The following is a 17,400-nucleotide window of genomic DNA, read 5'->3' as shown; positions in this document are numbered from 1 at the left end:
ATGTGCTCTTTTTTGGTTCCATATGAATTTTAAAGTACATTTTTTTCTGATTTTATGGAGAATGTCAATGATAGTTTAATGGGAATAGCATTGAATCTATAAATTACTTTGGGCAGTATGGCCATTTTCACATTATTGATTCTTCCTATCCATGAGCATGGAATGTTTTTCCATTTGTTTGTGTCCTCTCTTATTTCCTTGAGCAGTGGTTTGTAGTTCTCCTTGAAGAGGTCCTTCACTCCCCCTTGTTAGCTGTATTCCTAGGTATTTTATTCTCTTTGTAGCAATTGTGAATGGGACTTCATTCATGATTTGGCTCTCTACTTGTCTATTGTTGGCATATAGGAATGCTTGTGATTTTTGCACATTGATTTTGTATCCTGAGACTTTGTTGAAATTGCTTATCAGCTTAAGAAGCTTTTAGGCTGAGATGACGATGAGGTTTTCTAGATACAGGCTCATGTCATCTGCAAATAGACACAGTCTGACTTCCTCTCCTCCTATCTGAATACCCTTTATTTCTTTCTCTTGCCTGATTGCCCTGGCCAGAACTTCCATTATGTTGAATAGGAGTGGTGAGAGGCGGTATCCTTTTCTAGTGCCAGTTTTCAATGGGAATGCTTCCAGCTTTTGCCCATTCAGTATGATATTGGCTGTGGGTTTGTCATAAATGGCTCTTACTTTTTTGAATATATTCTATCAATACGTAGCTTATCTAGAGTTTTTAGCATGAAGAGGTGTTGAATTTTATCGAAGGCCTTTTCTGTGTCTATTGAGATAATCATGTGGTTTTTGTTATTGGTTGTTTCCCCATTTTGATTTTTAAAAATTGAAATATGATGTTTTCAGGCTTAAATAACATGGCAGAAAATCTGGAAAACACCGTTTCTTAAAATGATGCTCTGAAAATGTAGTTGAATTTGATATTCAGTCAAGAGTTTCCAACAGACGTTGCTTGTACAATAAACTTATGCAGTGAATCTGCCATTGTGATAGAGGAGGCTTTAAATCAGATTTAAATCTTGTCATGCCTAAATAAATGTGCTAATATTTTCTGTTGGTCTCTAGTGCAGTTGTTAAAGCATTTGGGCTCTGCAGACCAAATGAAACTTCTAAATTTCATATGAGTTCTTTCTCCTTCTCCTTCTCCTTATTTCTCCTCCTCCTCCTCCTGCTCCTCCTCCTCCTCCCCCTCCTCTTTCTCCTCCTCCTTCTCCTTTTGTTTTTTTGAGACAGAGTCTCGCTCTGTCGCCCAGGCTGGAGTGCAGTGGCCGGATCTCAGCTCACTGCAAGCTCTGCCTCCCAGGTTTATGCCATTCTCCTGCCTCAGCCTCCCGAGTAGCTGGGACTACAGGTGCCCGCCACCTCGCCCGGCTAGTTTTTTGTATTTTTTAGTAGAGACGGGGTTTCACCGTGTTAGCCAGGATGGTCTCGATCTCCTGACCTCGTGATCTGCCCGTCTTGGCCTCCCAAAGTGCTGGGATTACAGGCTTGAGCCACCGCGCCCGGCCTTCTTATTATTTTTTGCTTTTCTAATTAGAAAACAGGCATTGGCTTTTGTATAGGTGAACAACAAGATTGACTGATTCTAAATATAACTTTCAGAACAATAAATTTTGAGTATCAAAGCACAAAGTCAATACATGTCACAGATTCTGAATGCTTTCAGTAGTAGCACAGGAAAACTTCAGAATTTTGCATATGTAACATTTAAGCAGGAAGCTATCACTCAGAAAACACATTTGCAAATAATGTTTGATTTCAACTAGGATAACAGTTTTCTGGTAACTTTGCTCAGCTAATCAGATTTTTAAAAAAGATTCTTAAAACTACAACACAGTTTACTTTCCTACAAATTTTGGCAAACAAAAATTTTAAGTCTCTCCTTTCTTTAATTTCCAGTTTCCCTAGTTATGAAGTGTCAGTTCTCAATTCCCTCTCCATGGGCTTCATGCTTAAGTTTTTTTCAGGTGTAAGTTTTACAAATTAGCTTCACCCTTCATGAGTATCTTTTCATAAACTCCCTCAACACATTGAGTCAGGTAGTTTAATTCTATTCTTTTTCATATCCCCCTCCTTAGTTCATTAGGGTCCAACTGTGTCTCATTCATCTCAATTTTGCCAACTAACATCCATACAATTTCTTATGCAAAATCTCGGCACTATACCGCAATGTTGTGAGAAATGTGACTGACAGCAGATTTTTCCATGTGCTCACGCATCCATTCATTTGGTATCAATTGATTCGATACTGAAGCCACTCATTCTTTCTTACATCCTTTCAAAACTCTACAAATAAGCTACATTTTGTTATGTGGCAAATCTATCTTCTCAGGTGAAACACCAGTTAAGACTGATCAGAAAAACAACTTTGTTTGGGGCAAGGGCTCAAACTCATGGACCTTTTTTTTTTTTTCTATTTAGGAAAGAAATAAATAAAATTTAAATGTTTAATCTACTTTCTACTTTTATTGAAGTTTAAGTAAACTGGGCAACTAAATGTGTATAATGGTAGGTACCATAGATTCTCTTCTATTTTACCTCTAAATCAATTAAATGAAAACAGGAGCTTTAAGCTCAATCTTGTGAACCTAGGAACAAAGAATGTGTCCAGATACGTTCATTGATTCAGAAATAAAATTTAATGACTCTTAATGTTGTTTTTACTAGTACAAAGTAGGTTAACAGTCTTTAAATTTAACATATTTCTTTTTCTTTTTCTTTTTTTGAGATTTAGTCTTGCTCTGTCACCTAGACTGGTGTGCAGTGGCATGATTTCAGCTCACTGCAACCTCCATCTCCTGGTTCAAGCAATTCTCATGCCTCAGCCCCCTCAGTAGCTGGGTTTAAAGGCACGCACCACCACGCCTGGCTAATGTTTGTATTTTTAGTAGAGACAGCGTTTTCACCATGTTGGCCAGGCTGGTCTCGAACTCCTGACCTCAAGTGATCCACCTACCTCAGCCTCTGCTGGGATTTCAGGTGTGAGCTACCGTGCCGAGCCTAAATTTAACATATTTCTGAACAATCATAGACATGTCCTATTTTTAGCAGGAGCTCAAAGAAAATGTTTGATAAGGTATAGATTTATTATATTTTAGTCCAACCCCTATATTTAGCAAATACAAAACCATAGTCATCTTTACAATGTAAAAATTGTAGAATATCTCTGTATACTAAAATATTATTAATAATGCAGTTTTTGAGAACCAAAATATCAGCTGGCTGACTTTGCTTTTATGATGTATATTAACATCTTTTAGCATGACAATACCACTAAGAGAAGTTCACCATTCTTTCAATATCTTTTGATTTCCAGTATGCATTACTAGTTGGCAAATTTATTTTAATGGCAGTATGGTAATAATTCAGTCCAAAGAGCAAAGATTCATTTTGATGAACTACTTGATCATAAAACATGTAGTGGCAAATTTTCAATTCATAAACTATTTTTATCACTCAGTGAGGATTACTACTGTAGCTGGCATAATCATGAGAACTTTTTCATATTTGATTAAAAGCATTTACCATTACCATTAAATTGGCTGTGACATGCAAGAGGTCCACAAAGCTGCCAAGGATGTGGCAATCACCTCCCCAGCATGCTCAGTTTGTACATTAATGGCTGCCTTGATTAAGCTTGAACACGAAACACAACATACTTCAGAACATGTGTCTCAACAGAGCTTCCTACACCTTCCCCACTAGCTAATGAGACACGGATCATCATTGTTTGGCTTGACTTCTCCTTCCAGCAGCAGATTCATCACCGCCTTTGTCAAATAGCTGCATGTTCCTCTTTTTCCCAGGGGAGGAGTGTTGTAAAAGGAAGTCATGTCATCCTACAAAGGAAAACAGTAAGCAAGGCATTTGATCTTCTGTTTGTAAAGAGTTGACAGGTAAAATCAGTGTCATCTTAGGGGGAAAAATAAATTCACATTAAGATTTCCCTACGGAAAATATGAGATTCCTGAGCTTTTCTTTCATTTTCCTGAGGTGCATGTAAAACAAAGACATTTTCAGTATTCTCTCCCTCGTTGATAATTTTTATTTACTTAGAGAACCTCTTTACAGTTGAACATAAAATATTAAACAGAGAACCTGGAAGGGCCTATATTAGGCAGTACACAGCAGCAACGTAGCCTGTCACTGCATTCTTATTGTCCTCAGAATTTAATTTTATAGCCTTCTGGAGTCTATGCTTCCTCTCTGATAAAACTTTTTTACGCTAACCATATAAAGGAAATTTATCTCTTTCTAGATTTCTTTTTTGTCAGAACTTCACAACTGAATTGACTAGTAATTAACTAAAAAGTAACATTAATTCCTCAAAAAAGGCAGACTGCCCCTCAAGTATCCTATTTTGCACCTGTGAATCTGTTTTATAAAGTAAATGAAAATACGTTAGGGATATTTTAAAGAATTGAGACAATGAAAAAATTCTACAAACAACAACAACAACAACAACAAAAAACGCTGTTTACTTACTTGTTTTTCAATTTCCTTTAGCCGACTCTGATCTTTTTGAAATTCATTAAATGCTTCTTTGACCAGTCTGTCTAGATCTACTTTGTCTTGAAATTCTAGCTCGGGGTTTCTTTCCAGTACAATGGATACAACCATAAGTAACTAGGAGAGACAGACACTGAAAGCCAATTATATGAACCATAACAGTGACATGTTTTCACTCTTTCATCAGAAGGATGGGTGATCCAAAGGATGTTCTGTATAATGAGAGGCTCAAGGATCACCTATGGAAGGAAGCTTCCTAATTGTGCAAGTTATCTGCGTAAGTTCTGTTTGAAAAGTGCACCTTTTATTTTTCATTGTGTGTATCCCTAGATATGTTTTTTAGTCAGTTAAATAAAACCATTAACTTAGAAAAATGACTTTCCTAACCCATCGTGTACATAATACATGATACCCTATTCACTCAAAGTGTCTGAACTCTTTCTGGGCCTTTGGGTGTCAATCCTTGTTGGCAAGACACCAAAACATTGTCTGTGGAGAGAAGGGTCAGAGACCAAAGCCAGAGAAGCCAGGTGTGTTCAATGGAGACTCTGGACCTAGGTTCAGGATCAAATGACCTGGAGCCCAGGGCCAAGTGAGTATAAGTCTGTGATGCCACAGTAGTTTCTCAAGGGATGGCCATGTTTTAAAAAAATACATTTAACTGTGACCCCTGTGACAAGAGTTCTATTTCGTCTGTATAAACTATCTTAGTTTAATGAATCACCCTATTGCTTGGCCATCACATACACCCATCCTAAGTGGTAATGTTCATTTTAGATGCCAAATTCCTATAAACAAAAATAGTATCTGCATACGCAATAATTGGTAAAGGCTCTCTGATGATGTTTATGGCTCCTAATTTGTACACTGAACAGGAAACACGCCTCATAATTCCCAATTTGGGATTCTTACTGACTGTATTTTATCTAGCTGCTTCCAAAACAGAAACTGAAAGAACCAAAGGAAACACAGTAAAATCCAGGGAAACCTTAGGGCAGGGCTTTAGACATGAGAATACAAAGTTTTGCTGTAGGTCTAAAGGAAAATGTCTTCTGCAGAGGGAATGACCTCACTGTGGTCAACAAGAAGGATCTCTATGTCCACTGTATGTCCCAGATGCTGGGTACTAGACATGGAAAGCATTCACCCGTCTCATAACCCCATCCTTTCCCAATCCATTCTGCCTCATGCTGTGAAAATGACTGGCTGATACTGTTCCACATCCTGGGACATCAAAGAGGAGGCTGAATCTACTCAGCTCTGACTGCAGCTCCAGACATGCTAGATTTTAGGAGGTGCCAGTCCAGGTTGGCGGTCACACAGAGCTTCTGTAGCAATAAGACATATTATCTACCCTTGAGAAACACAAAAGTCGGAGGGATACATTCCTGGGGAAAGAGACAAAGTGCGGATGAGCTAAATATTAACCCATCAACTGGTGGCTTCTCTATGTATTTGGGGTGATGTTTAACATAACAAAAGGGCACATGTGTTCTGTTAATTTTACATGTAACTTTATACAGGGCAGAGATACAGCATGCAATGACATGTCTTCTCTTCATATAGAGATGTCTAGAAAGATGTCCCTCAAAATATTAACAGCAATAATCTCTTGCTAGTGAGTGTGGGGTAAACTTTTATGTTATTTTCTATAATTTTCTAAACTGCTGAAACTTTCTACAATAGTTGTGCATTATTTCTGTGAATAGAAAAAAAAAAAGAAAACAAAGTGGATAGAAAAAGGTCACTTCCTGTACTTTTATGATGTTGCTGATACACTTGATGCTGAGGGGTGAGTGTGTGGCTGAAAAACAGGGGTCAGTTCTCCCTTCCTGGAAGAGCCTGAGGTGTCTGAATTGCTCGTGTGCCTTGCCTTGGGTCAGGGGTGGCCATCTTCTTGAGGACTGGGCTGGGAGACATCAGGGTTCCGGAAAGTATAGGGTTCTGCGCCTCATAGGAGAGATCAGCGTTCTGGAAAGAATAGGATTCTGGGTCTCATAGGCAGTTTCCCTTATACTAGTTTTCAGGGAGCAGAGAGAAGGCATTTCTTCAGCAATCTTCATTTCTTACTACTCACCTCTACAACGATCTGTCTGTACTGTGGCTGGTCAATATTTCCCAATGTGTCTTCAACAAGGAGAGAGAAATTCATCTCATACATGGTCATATCTGACAGGGTTGGTTGCTGAAAAAAATAACTCCACATTAACATGCTGAACTGTTATGCTCTGGTTCTCATTTAACAGAAGACTTTCATTTTCTAATAATTAATAGTTTTCAGTTTTTATAAAACCTTGGGGAGCATTTTCAGCTACACAACTGGATTTTATATATGTCAAACTACTAAAGCCAACCAGCTGACTACTGTGCTGAGATAAACCTTCCATTTTTAGTAGCTACCTTCACTATATTAATGTTTTTGAGAAAAAGGACTATATTAGAAGACCACTTCAATACACAAAAGGAATAGCCAAACACTGAGACAACAAATAGTGTACATATTGCTTTCAGAATTTACATGAGAAGTTATGCTTGCTGTCAGGCTCCCGCACGGAAGTCACCTGCTATTGAATTTACATCATTTCTGTGGTAGTTCCTTTCTGAGCTGGCAGCGTAAAAATGCATACAAACAAGCAAAAACAATATTATGTGCAGAACTGGGAAGGAAACAGGAAAAAAGCGAAGCTAAAAGAGTTTCCTCTACTCTGCCCTTTATCTTTCATTTAAAACAAGAACATTGTGTAGTTTTCCATTCATTTTTACAATCCAAATGAAAGCAGAAAATAAACTAAAATTCAAATCCAAATCTGGGCATGGGGAATATTCCTCAGAGGATGGAAGGGAAGGCTCTGAACATTAGGCTTGTATGGTGGAAAGCAGATGGGGTCACTAGATCATTACCAGAGAGGCAGAGATGATGAGACATACTTGTTTTCACCTCAATGATAATTTACAGTGAACTCAATCAGGTTCAGAACCATGTTTATCTACTTACCACTCAAAATGGGACCCAATGTTCTCTTTCAATCAAGTGACAGCAAAATTGTTCAGCCTGGTATAATAATGCTTTAGTCCTATATTCAATAGATATTCAATACAACTAACTACTGTATTTCATAGTCAATATAATCCAACGTATTATTAATGTTTACAGGTAGTACCTAATTTGGGGAAAACAAAGTCCCATTGCTAAATATAGTTATAACTGGCTAGATCTCTAGCAATGGGCTTAATGGGGTTACAGAAGGAAAGGAAGACCCTTTCTTGGTTTCACATTAATTTCTTCTTAATAGATCTCATTTAAAAAGTCAACCTAGCTACTGTGCAACTAGAGAAGAGATACCAAGCTTGCCTTATTTCCTACTCTTCTGAAAGGACTTAGGGTAAGTAGTGTAGCACAGAAGAGAAAAGGCTCAGCAGCTACACTGCCAGGGGTCACACCCTGGGGCAGCTACTTACTACATGTGTGACCTTAAGAAAATCATTTAGCTGTGTTTCAGTGTCCTCTTCTGTCAAACTGGAATACTAATAACAAAGCATCTGCCTCAAAAGATTGTCTAATGGATTAAATGAGCACTTAGAAAAGTGCTTGGTGCATAAAAATACTTAACATATATTTATTGTCATTATTGTTATTTTTAGCAAAGAGAGGATATTAGCAAAACAAGGATACTACATGTTAAGTGGCCCAGGCTGCCAGATAATTAAATGAAAATCTGGTAAGTATTAGTGGGGGCTGAGAAAGAAGCTAACAAGTGATTGTGAGCATGCACTGCCTAGGTAGGCAGAGAGAAGGCCTTGCCAGAGGGTTTGAACTCCAGCAACGAGGCGCTGCTCTCTGCTCTCAAGAGATGGTGCTGCTCCTGAACAGTAATCATAGGGCACCCAGGAGAGGGTTGGTCCCTGCACTGACAGTCAAATGAAACTACTTGCAGTCTGTGAACAGTATAAAGAATACTTTTTAAAAATTTTTATGCATTTTTTTGAAAAAGTAATATATTCACACATTCAAACTTTGAAAGGTTTAAAGGGTTCCAAGGAAGAGCCCACATGGTCCTCCCAGTCACACAGTTCCTTTTACCAAAGACTAAGAAAAGAATACTACCAATTTCCTATGGGTCCTTCCAGAGACACTCTTAGGTAGACACATGCAAAATGAGTGTGGGTCTGTGCCTTTGAGAATACTTTATTTGTATAAAGAGCCACATCAAAATTTATTTGGTTGAGATTTCAACACTAAAAACAATTACAGTAAAGACTAATCCTTCTCTTTTGTGTATAAGCAGAATGACTTAGATGCCAGGATTAAATAATCATATCAAAGAAGCAGGCCAGTGTATATCACATGGGAAACCATCAGAAGGAGAGGGCACTAACTCACTTGGACCACAGGTAAGGTATATTTGGAATAAAATAAGTGATTATCTGTCCAATGACCTAAAAAGTTACTGCATTTTTCACATTCAACACAATTCCTAAGTGGTGATTTCCTCATCCACAACACTACTAGGCCCCACTGTTTCTTAGGTCTGCTCTGGTTCTGTCTTTCCAATGCATGCTTTACTGTTTGTGAGGCCCCCCAGCACTGACCCACCACCACTTGGGGTAGTGAAGGGATACCCACGCTTGAAGTAAAGCCAATATAGGAAACTCTAAGCTGGTAAGTAAACAAAGGAAGGACAGCTTGCTCAGCAAGAGGTTTGGCCACATGGTTTTTTAAAAGGGAATATCCTCAAAATATCTAAAATATGACAATACCAATAATTTTTTTTATTAAATACAACTTTCAGCAATATATCCATTTGGTAAAGTGAGCCTTTTCTGCCTACAGGGACACTAAATTTGAAAAATAAAAGTAACTCAGATTGGGGAAAACAATTTTCAATCCAATTGATTAGACTTATTTTCTAGTATTTCATCCCTTCTTTGAAAAAACTCTTAGAATGCTGAAAAGGAGAAAAGTTATTTGCAGGGCAGGAGGAAAGGATTCACTATCCTTTGCGAAATCCCCTTTCTTTACGTGAACATGGTGGGGCTTTACCTGAGGCAAATGCTTCCCAGCGACAATGATGCCATTGGGCGTGCGCTCCAGGATCTGCCACACTCGGTCATAGAACCCGGTGGGAGTTCTATTCAAAGACCCATCGATCTGACGCCTGTTCAGCCAACATCTGTAACAAAAGGCAAATGTCTTAGAGTTGAAGAACAAGCTTGTTCTGGTAGAAAGCAGGGCTTTCAATATGAACTAATTGTTCCGATAGGGTAAGCAATAAAAGCCAAAGCCAATCAATGATGCATATCTCCGTGTGTTACAGAGGCTAGTAAATATTTCATAATGAAAACAGGGCTGGCAGGACAGGAGGAAGTCTCTAAGATTCTAAAAAATTTAATAGACAAAATGTCATTCTCTAAGTAAGCTATGAATTGCTCAGTACATGCTCAAATGATTTTCAAATATACAAAGCAGCTCCCTTTAAAAATGCAGCAGTTGTGAATTTCATAATAACTTTATGTTGTTTTCACATATAATAAAATGTAAGCTCCATGAAGGCATAGAAATCATATAATTTGATCACTCCTATACACCTCTCCCAGAAAGGTGCTTTGTAAACAATTAAAAAGTGAATGAATAAGTGATGTTCAAAAAAGCATTTTATATAGAATAAAATTACCTTATTTTAAACTTTATAGAAGTTTGCCATGTAAACATAGCTAAAGTTCTCTTGCTGAAAAAAGATATAAAATCTTACATTATAATAACAGAATGTAGTGATACACCAAAATTTTAGAACTTTTATTTTCATGGATTAAGCATTTAAGCATTAAATCTTAAATATGTAATACATCATTCACAAACTGCTAAAAATGCAGAATTTGAATAATTTGAAAAGAACACACAGTGACAAAGTAACATATTCTTGCAAAAGCTGAAGGACAGATACATTTATTTATTTATTTACTTATTTACAAGACAAGGTCTTGCTGTGTCACCCAGGCTGAAGTGCAATGGCTCAATCATAGCTCGCTGCAAACTCTAACTCCTGGGCTCAAGCGATCCTCTCACCTCAGCCTTTCCAGTGGCTAAGATTACAGGCATGCACTACCATGTCTGGTTACTTTTTAAATTTTTTTGTTGAGACAGGGTCTGGCTATGTTGTCCAGGGTGGTCTTGAGCTCCTGGCCTCAAGTAATCCTCCTGCCTTGGCCTCCCAAAGTGCTAGGATTATAGGCATGAACCACAGCACATGGCCCAGATATACGTTTTTTACACTTAGTATTTTAAAAGACAGCAGAGTGAAATGTATACTCAATTACAAGGGAAACATGTCATGACCAACACTATTTTTAGGTACGGCAATAGCTATGCAGGATACAGTAAACAGAAAAAAACATTTTTGCTCTGGAAAAAGAGGACTAATGAAAATTTATCCCTACATAGGTAAGAGAGGCATCCATTTTTGGATACACAACATTTCTTCTAATAGGTACAGCCTGGTATTGCTGGTTTTAGTGTTTCACCAAAGTGACAAAGCTCAAAGGGTTCCTTGGTGATGTTTTACTTTAGATAACTGGATACCCCACTGCCTGCATTTTATTTTCCCCTCGTTCCCTTTGTTTGGCAATTAAAATATATGTTTTTGGAGTTATATGAAGTTATGATTAATATTTTAAAAAGGAGATACTTAGTAGGACAACAGAAAAAGTAGAAATGTGAGAATACTCACAATGGAGGTAGAAAATTATTTTGAAAGATCCTTTCATTTTTTCTTTTCATTTTGAAAAATTTCAGACTTACAGAAAAGTCATGAATATAAGTCATAAAGTTCCTGTATACTCTTAACTTCCCTTCTCCTTTTTTTTTTTTTTTTTTTTTTGAGACAGGGTCTCTATCACTGAGGCTGGAGTGCAGTGGTGTGATCTCGACTCTCTGCAGCCTCCACTTACTGGTTTCAGGTGATCCTCCCATGTCAGCCTCCTGAGTAGCTGGAACTACAGGCGCATGCTGCCACACCTGGCTAAGTTTTGTGTTTCTTGTAGAGATGGGGTCTTGCCACGTTGCCCAAGCTGGTCTCAAATTCCTGGGCTCAAGCAATCTGCCTGCCTCAGCCTCCCAAATTGTTGGGATAACAGGCGTGAGCCATCGTGCCTGGCCTTCCCCTACTCTTATTATCTTACATAACCATAGTATAAAACTAGGAAGTAAACAATGATACAATACTATTAATTAATCTATGGATCTAATTCAAATTTTGTCAATTTTACCACTAATATTCTTGTTTTGGTCCAGAATCCAAACCAGGATTGGTGTTTAGTTTCCATGTTTCCTGAGGCTCCTCTAGCAGTTTCTTGGTTGTCCTTTATTCTTTCATAACTTTGACACTTTAGAAATGTCAGTTATTTTGTAAGATGTACCTCAGTTTGGGTTGGTCTGATGTTTCCTGATGAATGGACTGACATGCATTTTTGGCAAGAGTATCTAGAAGTGATGTTGTGCACATTTCTTATTTATTTACTTATTTTTATAGAGATGGGATCTTGGAATATTGCCCAGGCTAGTCTCAAACTTGTGGGCTCAAAGGACCCTCCTGCCCCAGCCTCCCAAAATGCTAGGATCACAAGCTTAAGCCACCATGCCCGGCCCATCATACCCCTTTCAATGCATCATATCAGGGGTTATATGATGTTCATGTGTCTTATTACTGGCGATGTTCACCTTAATCTTTTGGTTAAGGTAGAGTCAGCTGGGTTTCTCCACTGTAAAGTCACTATTTTCTCCTTTACAATTAGTAAGTATCTTGAGTGGAAACACATTGGAATGATGAAACTCTCCATTTTTCACCATAATTTCATGCAATGATGGTTTTTGCCGGCAACAATAACTGTTGTATTTGTCTATTTCTGTCATCCTATCTACACTTATAATTGGAATTCTATTATAAGAAAGGGTCTCTTCACTCCATTTGTCTGTTTATATCAGCATAGACTCATGGGTATGTAAGAATGTTTCTTCCTATTTTCCACTGGGATTCTGGTTGTCTTTCCCTCAATTTTTAAGAATTCTTGGTTATAAGCTCATTTGGCATATGTTTTGTTCCAGTTTCTCAGTTGTCTTTTGCCATTGGTTGTCTACTTTTTGCCATACAAAGTGCTGTTTTTAATTTTCACATAGTCTTATTAACTTTTTCTTTTGTTGTCCTTGGGTTGAGCCATTATTAGAAGGTCTTTCCCATACTAAGGGTAAAAAGGAATGTCATCGTGTCTTCTTGTTTTGTATTATTTCATTTTTTACATTTAGATTTCTAATCTATTTGGAGTGTATTCTTATGTGTGGTATAAACCACAGGTGTGATTTTATCTTTTTGCAAATGGCTATCCAGTTGTCTCATGACTATTTAAAAAGTCCATCCTTGGCCTCTGTCACACATTAAATTTCCATATATACTTGGGGGTCTATTTCTGGACTTTCTATTCTGTTCAACTCTTTTGTCTGTTGTGTACCAATATCACACTGTTTTAATTACAGAGGCTTTATAGTATGTTTTAATGTCTAGCAGGGCAAGTCGTTCTTTCATGTTTTTCTGATTATTCTTATATGTTTGGTTTTTCCATATGAAGTTTTGTATTAACTTGTCTTAACCTCATAAAAAGAGCTTGTTGAAATGTTATTGGAATTGAATTATATTTACAACTGACATCTTTATAACATGAATGTTCTTATTTAAGAACAAGGATGCCTTTCCATTTATTCAAATCTACTTTTGTGGAAGACAGCTTTCGTAAAAGGCCTAGGCAGATTTTTCTAGGCATATAACTATACCATTTGGTAAATGCCAGGCACAAACGTACTCAATAAATACTTTCCTAAATACTTACATTAAAGCTATTTCTGTAATGAAAAAGTTCTTCAAGTCAACACAATCCATACATATTTGTTTTGTTCTTAGTGTAAGCTTAGCACAAGTCTAGGAAAGGGTTTAGCACTGAAGTCTATTTAGGGAGACAAAGCCACAGGCAACATATTTAAATAATGTTACCAAACCCAATCCTATCTGCCAAAATGCTGGGAGGAGACGGTGAGTGCCACAAAGGTTCAGAAAAGGAAATTGACTTCAGAAAGTGGTATGAGGTGTTACATTTTGCACAGAATAATAAAAATGAAGAAATGCTTATACACTACATTGGAAAAAAAGTATAAAATTAAAATCAATGCAAAATAATAATTGAGGAGAGACATTTTGATTGGTCTTTCTATTTACACTTTCTATTTAGTGGGGTGGCCTCTGATACTCTGTTGCATTTTATTTCTTATTAATGTCTTATCAATTTCATAGATATATCAAGCTAAACATTATGAAGTTATTGTAAATCCAGAGTATCATGTAGGTAACAAGGGGCCCTCATTACCTTCCATTCTGTTGAGGCTGCAGAATATCCAGCAGAAGCTGTTTAACTTCACTAGGTGATAGCTGATACAAGTCCAAGGCTGGCTTGTCTCCACCACGGATCTGAAGTTCGTACTCCATGGCATGGATGATCCATCTGAAATAAAACAGGGAAGCATGAATCAATAACTCTTGAAATAAAATCACCTTCTGCTTCTGTCAGTAATGCCCTTACAGCACTGACCCATTCAAAGGAGAATGAAGAAGAGGCCATTTGAATTTCCTGAACCGTTGATACAATTACTTCCATCAAGATTATGTGACATGATCAGACTCTTAAAAATGAGGCCTGCCCTTGCACAGGTGGTGAGGTTTTACAACATTAAAATAGGTAAGTACTTAGGTTCTTAGCAAGTGAGATTTTACCCATCCATTGTGGTGTTATTCTGTACACAAACAGCTGCCACACTATATTTTCTTAACACTAGATACATGCAAAAAAAAAAAAAAAAAAAAAGGAAAGAGAGCAAGAGAGAGAAACAACACATTCCAAGAAATAGGCTGAGGCCGGGCGCGGTGGCTCAAGCCTGTAATCCCAGCACTTTGGGAGGCCGAGACGGGTGGATCACGAGGTCAGGAGATCGAGACCATCCTGGCTAACACGGTGAAATCCTGTCTCTACTAAAAAATACAAAAAACTATCCAGGCGAGGTGGCGGGCGCCTGTAGTCCCAGCTACTCAGGAGGCTGAGGCAGGAGAATGGCGTAAACCCCGGAGGCGGAGCTTGCAGTGAGCTGAGATCCGGCCACTGCACTCCAGCCTGGGCGATAGAGCGAGACTCCGTCTCAAAAAAAAAAAAAAAAAAAAAAAGAAATAGGCTGAGATATGCTATTATGTAAATGTTCCTTTCTCTGAAATCTCAAGCTTCTTTTTAAAACCAATTTCCTTTACTTTGTAGTCATTCCTTTGGGGTGAGAGGAGCCAGACAAGTACCTGTCTTTGAAATATAAGGATACAATTAGTTATAACTTAGTTACAGTTGTACATTAAAGATGTACTTTAACCAACAGGTTGCATAAGAGCCAAAATATTTAATTATTTTATGTGTAAATATTTTTTTGAGGAGATTTTAAAAAGCATTTTTGTAGATTAATTTCATTTCTTTCATTTACTATATTCTGAGGACAGAACTCAGATAAACTAGTTATGAAAACCAAAGAAAATTCTGGAAATAATACTGTGCCTTAGGGAATGAGAAATTTATACATGATTAGGAAAAGCCAGGGAATTAGTTTTACACAGCAGATTCCTATGCTTCATCCTTAAATCCTTTAGCGAACACTGCATAACAAACACAGGCAGTGCAACTGAGCATCTGGAAATAATGCATCTTTATTCACCCATGCTGCCTTTCTCCCCCATGCCTTCTCTTTCTTTTTTTTTTTTAGGAGCAAAACTGCAAGTTTATTTTGGTCACCTAAGGTGTGGGGAAGAGGTCTGTCGGCCTCCGGCAAAGAAGGCCGACAGAGTCCCCCCGTGGGGCTCTCGGACGGCGTTCCTGGAGTCCTGACATCCTGATAGGAGTGAAGGACTGAGGAAGGCTGCCGCCTTCTCTTTCTTTTGATACACTTCCTTGAAAGACAACCTACAAGGATATTGTAGGTACAGAGATGAAAATGTTAGGGTAGATGTATTCAAAAGATTAAAGTTCTTTTTTCTGCCAATGCTGGTTTGTAAAACAACAGTGATGCATCCTCATGGGATGACTAATGTCTCTTGATGTAGAGAATAGTAAGAAAAAATGCTAAGCCTTGCTGGTTGAGCCAGAGAGGGTGTCAACCAGGCCTGCTGGGCCAGGCCATAAGCCACAGGGTGACATGTATCAAGTTCTATGACAGTTCTAACCTCTACTGCCCTGAGCTCAGACAACTCTCAGCTCTTCCTACCTTCTCCCCTATTGTTTGTTGGTGCCATTTCTGGAAGTTGGGAGTTTAGTCTAGGGTAACACTGAGATAGATTATAAAGGCATGAGAGATACACAAGGATGAAACATACTAATATTTTAGAAATCAATACTATTACTGTTGATACTATGTAATGAATATTTAATAGCTGTTCATTGGTAAGAGCAATAAAGATGAAGTATTTACAAACAACAAATGCCTGAAAGCTTCCTGTTATATACAACAACAGAATATGTAACAGAATTAAGATTTACCATTTATATTTCTCTAGTCAGTCGAAAAGAAAAACTGGACTACACCTATGTTACTGGCAAAGACTAGGCTTTCTTTATATCGTCCTCATTCTTACTTACTGTATTTAGCGAAAATGTTACACAAGCATAAAAGTGAAAAGAACATAGTTCTTTTGGATGCTTTGATGTTTAAGCTGCTTAGGAAATTAGCTAGTACAGCAACATTTTAGTTACAATAAACTACTCAGTGGGCCTTTTCTTTAAATTAAAAATTTATATTTTTATTTTATGGACTAGGCATAGAATTGTCTTCTATTTATTTTATTTATTTATTTTATTAATTTCTTTACTTAGATTTAAAACTTACATTTGAGGCAGCTTAGAATAACAGAAGGAATACTGAATTAAAAATCGAAAGACCTGCCTGTTGGTCTCCTCAATAAGTCAATAGAATGAAAAGGAAAGTGGGAGTTTCTGCTGTAGATGAAGTGATTTAAGAGATATAACCACTAATACCATGAGCCTTGTTTTATGTCATGATTCAAAAACAGACCAACTATAAAAAGTCATTGCAGGGATAACCCAGAGAAATTTAAATAAGAATTGAGTATCTGGTGATATTAAAAAAATTATTGCTAATTTTGGTGGCTATGATAATGGTATTGGGATTATTGAGATAATGTCCTTTTTTTGAGATATATACTCACTAAAATATTCACAGGTAAAAGTTAAATGTCTGGAATTTGCTTTATAATATACTATAGCAAAATAAAAGACAAAGCAAATATAGCAAATACAAATAGCTAAGCACTACTTATATCCACTAAATAATGAGTATTTGGGAATGCACCAAATAATTCATTATACACTTAAAATTCTTCATAACGAAAAGCAAAGACAGACTTAAATACTAATTCTGTCACTTACCAACTGTGCCCCATTGGCAGGTTACTTTCCAAATGGGAATACTACTATTACTCATTGACCTTACTTTTTGAAATTATTTTGAGGAACAAATGTCTATAAAAAGGCTCTGAAATGTTAAAGAGTCATAAAAATGTTAGTAAACTCTTGTTATGTGACTTCTTAAACTCAGGTTAGAGGAAGGTAATGGAAATTTTTAACTGAAGTCTTGGAGTTACTTAAGCCAAGTATCACAGTCAATCAACTTCAGGAGGTATCTTCTAAAATAAATAACATTTTTATTTTTAAAAGGCTTACTTTTTAAAGTCTTCCACTAACTTGAGTTATTAAAACTAAACATAGTTTATCACATTTATCTTTTAAAATCCTTAGTATCACGCACAA

General features: G+C 37.2%; 1 protein-coding gene across 5 annotated transcripts in view; it reads right to left on the bottom strand.

Annotated features, from left to right (window-relative positions):
- Window positions 1-2,059: 2,059 nt before the first annotated feature.
- Window positions 2,060-17,400, bottom strand: part of PHKB (phosphorylase kinase regulatory subunit beta) — a 247,000-nt gene continuing 231,659 nt past the window's right edge. For 3 of the 5 annotated variants that reach the window (XM_033218308.1, XM_033218311.1, XM_033218309.1), the window contains 5 exons: window positions 13,918-14,052; window positions 9,554-9,683; window positions 6,590-6,697; window positions 4,489-4,629; window positions 2,624-3,842 (listed from right to left, as the gene is read on the bottom strand). In XM_033218308.1, coding sequence (XP_033074199.1) covers window positions 3,705-3,842; window positions 4,489-4,629; window positions 6,590-6,697; window positions 9,554-9,683; window positions 13,918-14,052 — 652 coding nt within the window. In that variant the 3' untranslated portion in view covers window positions 2,624-3,704. Of the gene's footprint in view, window positions 3,843-4,488; window positions 4,646-6,589; window positions 6,698-9,553; window positions 9,684-13,917; window positions 14,053-17,400 lie in introns of all 5 variants that reach the window. The other 2 variants (XM_033218312.1, XM_033218310.1) reach the window with 2 other exon arrangements.

The sequence above is a fragment of the Trachypithecus francoisi genome, unplaced genomic scaffold, assembly GCF_009764315.1.
Source record: "Trachypithecus francoisi isolate TF-2019V2 unplaced genomic scaffold, Tfra_2.0 Lachesis_group10, whole genome shotgun sequence".
Lineage (NCBI taxonomy): Eukaryota > Metazoa > Chordata > Mammalia > Primates > Cercopithecidae > Trachypithecus > Trachypithecus francoisi.
Note: the sequence above shows the minus strand (reverse complement) of the source record. Positions and strands in the feature narration are given on the sequence as shown.